Source organism: Triticum aestivum, chromosome 2B (assembly GCF_018294505.1).
Source record: "Triticum aestivum cultivar Chinese Spring chromosome 2B, IWGSC CS RefSeq v2.1, whole genome shotgun sequence".
In the NCBI taxonomy this organism is placed as follows: domain Eukaryota; kingdom Viridiplantae; phylum Streptophyta; class Magnoliopsida; order Poales; family Poaceae; genus Triticum; species Triticum aestivum.
Window position 1 is genome coordinate 632,887,611 of NC_057798.1, and position 3,958 is coordinate 632,891,568.

Consider the following 3,958-nt stretch of genomic DNA (forward strand, 5'->3'; position numbering starts at 1 on the left):
GTATCCTCGATCTGTGGAGCCTTTTAAACAGTTTTCGGGGAAGCCTACAATTCTCTACGCACCCTAGAGATGTCCTTAAAAATATCACAAGTCCATGGATACCCCGGGCACCGTCTCCTTGAGTCCAACCACCTTGTCCCTTCCGGGCACCTGGGGTACACAAACCGATCGGCTATATACGTGGGAGGGCGTGGGGACTAGGGTTTCTTTTGACCCCGGTTGCCCCACGGCCCCTGAACCGTCGTATGTCTCCTCTTTCGCCGTCGTTGCCATCCGTTGACCCTACAGACCTCCTCTCGGGGACTTTTTCGACTCCCTTGGCATCCTCCTCCAGTACATCCTTGATACCATCCATGTTTTTTCTCTCAAATCGCCATGATCTTCATATCTAGATGAGATTCAGATAGGGTTTCATATCGTTGGATTTCTCGGAGTGGGTCTAGTTTTACATATGAGTGTGGCCTCGTGGATAGTCAGATGCATCTTGATTTTTTTAGATCGGCTGATAAGATGCTAAAACTAACGTTCCTTCGGGTGTCTGGTTTGTGATTTCTGCGGCGATGGTGGGTTGGACATGGACGGGTAGGAAGGTAGCCTTGTGGAAATTCAACAAGAGGCCAATAGCGTTAGCAAACGATCCAGGATTTTTCTGAGTTGTGTGGCAGTTCCATCAAAGGCGTGGGCGATGATGATTGTAACATCGGCATACTGAAGAACGGTGGGGAGGTTTTGATATAGGGGGTGGTGAAGTAGGCCGTCAATCTAGGCGCAAAAGATTAGGCGTTGCAAGATATCAAACGAGAATGAACCAAAAGGTTGGAAAGGGGGTCGCCTTGTTTGAGACCGTTTTTACAATTTATCCAGGGGGCAGAAGCACCATTTAGCACAACCACGGTTTCAATCCCTAGTTTCATCTACAGATTTGTGTTTAAGGGTTATAATCCCTGGTTTCATCTACCAATAATCAACAGAACATAAAATCAGAGATTTGTGCGATTACAAGCACATGATGTTGTGAATGTTAGATTGGCCAAAGTCCGTCATTATGTTGATTTAAAAATACAAAATATATTATCAGTAAAGAACATACTTACCGACTGTAACAACGTTATTTTTAATGGAAAATTTAGAAAAGGATAGCAGTCAACAAGGCTTATGGAAATTGAATATCTATATAAGAGCTGAGTAAAAACCTTGCAAAAACATGGTGGTATATCCACTTCTGCTCCAAAAAGGAACAACAGAATATCGGCTACAAAAAAAGATAAAATTAGTTAAGAAAATAATTCAGAAAACAGTCACAGCGATGCAATCAAAAATCCAACCGACAAACAAATACTCCCATGGTAGCATATGAGTACCATGTAGACGATCTATGTTCCAAGAGATGGTAAAGCTTTGCTTTCATAGATACACATATGTGACCTCTTCCCAAGTGGTACTAATGTTCCATGAAAAGAATAGTGACAGAAACAAATTGGACAAAAGTTATGTCAGCATGGATACGAGACTGAGTTAACAATGGAAATGGAGTTAGCAGTATGCGCAGATACAAAAATAATCCTTTAATGTCAGCAGCACAAGACAAAACTTTTAGTGCCTGGATGACAACTAGTTTGCTAATATTCTGGGTTAACAGGACAATATGTGAGATTTAGAGGTCATGGAACTAACCTTTTGAATACAAAAGTTTCTACAGAAGATAAGCTTCCTCCCCGCCCTTGATGCAAATCGATACTGAGATATAGGGCATGGTGCAGAGCAAATAATCAAATCAGCAGAACTTGGCCATTTCAACATCTTGCAGCAGCTTGCAGTTGCTGGGAGTCTTCAGGTAGGGGCATGACAGATTCTACAGCTAGGGGCATGTCACAGAGCATGAGTGAATGGATTGCATCTCTTCTGCAGATTGCAACTGGCGTCAAATACATGACCAAATAAAAGGATGATTCAGTACAGATATGCGATCTAAAATAAGAAGCAACGAGTTTGAAATAATTAAACAAATGAAAAACTGATTCAGTACAGCTATACGGTCAAAACTGGCAAGCAACGAGTGTCATATACAAACAAATAAAAGACGGATTCAGTGCAGATATACGATCTAAACCGAGAAATCAAATGGATCAAATCACTCAGTCTTAAAAAATGAAAATACAATTCAGCAGTGAAGCATTTCGCCAGGATTCAGAATCGAACTGATTGCATTGAACAGAACAGGGTATTACACAGACTACTGAACCCAAGACAGAATACAACGGCCCACGCCAAATCAGTAAATCAATCCACCACAGCACATATCACACAAAGCAAACGAGGGAGTTGCTCCACTACACGAATCTAGCCTCCGAAGCCGTAGAGGGTGCGGCCCTGGCGCTTGAGCGCGTAGACGACGTCCATGGCAGTGACGGTCTTGCGGCGGGCGTGCTCGGTGTAGGTGACGGCGTCACGGATGACGTTCTCGAGGAAGATCTTGAGGACGCCGCGGGTCTCCTCGTAGATGAGGCCGGAGATGCGCTTCACGCCGCCTCTCCTCGCCAGCCTGCGGATCGCCGGCTTGGTGATGCCCTGGATGTTGTCCCGGAGGACCTTCCGGTGGCGCTTGGCGCCGCCCTTTCCCAGCCCCTTGCCGCCCTTGCCGCGCCCGGACATCGCCGCTCCGAGAGAGTGTGATTAGGAAGAAGAGGAACTGCTTTGGCGGGAGTCAGGTGTTTGCGATGGGATTGGGGATTTGAGGGCGGGGGGGTTTATATGGGGACGATTTTGGGTGGGAAGTGCAAAATTTTGGAGGATTTGGGGCGGGAGGTGCTTTGCTGGGTCGATCCGCGAGACGGTGGAGATGGGACGGTGGATTAGAATCAGAAGAGTGAGATGAGCTGGGAGGGTGCTGGTGTGGATCCATGACGTGGCGCTGGATGTGGGGTCTGGGCGGTTGTTTTATGGAATTCCCTCCGTTCCACAATGTAGTGCGTCTGCGCTTTCTGAAAACCAAATTTGACCGTAAGTTTAACCAACAAAACCGATTGTGACGGGGACAAAAATTATATCATTGAATTCATATTGAAAATACAAATTCAGTGGTATAATTTTTGCCCCGCCGCAATCGGTCTCGACAGTTAAATTTACGGTCAAACTTGAATCTCGAAAGCGCGGGCACACTATATTATGAAACAGGAACAGAGTAAGTATATGTTTTACTTACATGAACATAGCATCTCTAGCACATCCTGTAAAATCATTTTAAGGTTCTGTGAATACAGTTTTGTGGCTATGAGTGCTTCACGGAACAGATCCCATAAACTCATACCATAATTTTGCAATACAAGTTTACGAGATATGTTTCATCGGAGCCCTCCCGATACAGCAAACCAAATTTCGTGTGCGGGAGCTGACCATCCTATATTTTTTTTGAGAAAACATCCGATATATTCATCTTTAATCGTGGTAGTAAAACGAACACCAGAAATAATAAAAAATGCATCCAGATTCATAGACCACCTACCGGCGACTACATGCACTGAAGCGAGCCAAGGGCGCGCCACTGTCATTGCCCCTCCTTTACCGGAGCCGGGCAAAATTGTTGCAGTAGACAGCTGGGAAGTCGTCGTGTTAAGACCAATGTTGGGATATCGCTTATCGTTACCGTCTCGGTCGGCTGGGAATAAGAGATTAATCGGAAATCTGATGACTAATCAATTTTAATCGACCATTTTTTAAAAAAACCTCCCACTAAAATATGCCATATTCAACAACAAAAACACTAAACAGAAGTGTTACATTGACTCCTCGCCTTTGAATCCTTGTACAATAACAAACAAAACACGACACGTGTACATATTACATAACATGGTCCGCAAAAGCACAAATAAACATACTTCTTACACACATAGTGCTAGAAATAGGCCTGATTTATCGGTACATTCCCGATAAATCGTTTCTTGAAGCGATAAATCGGTCC

General features: G+C 44.4%; 1 protein-coding gene across 1 annotated transcript; it reads right to left on the reverse strand.

The window, feature by feature from the left end:
- Positions 1-2,186: 2,186 nt before the first annotated feature.
- On the reverse strand, positions 2,187-2,735 carry LOC123041829 (histone H4). The gene has a single exon (XM_044464388.1). The coding sequence runs from the start codon at positions 2,650-2,652 to the stop codon at positions 2,341-2,343; it is 312 nt and encodes a 103-aa protein (XP_044320323.1). The 5' UTR covers positions 2,653-2,735; the 3' UTR covers positions 2,187-2,340.
- Between the last annotated feature and the right edge of the window lie 1,223 nt (positions 2,736-3,958).

Coding starts and splice junctions, on each gene's coding strand:
- LOC123041829 (XM_044464388.1), bottom strand. CDS start 2,652: ATGTCCGGGCGCGGCAAGGGCGGCAAGGGGCTGGGAAAGGGCGGCGCC.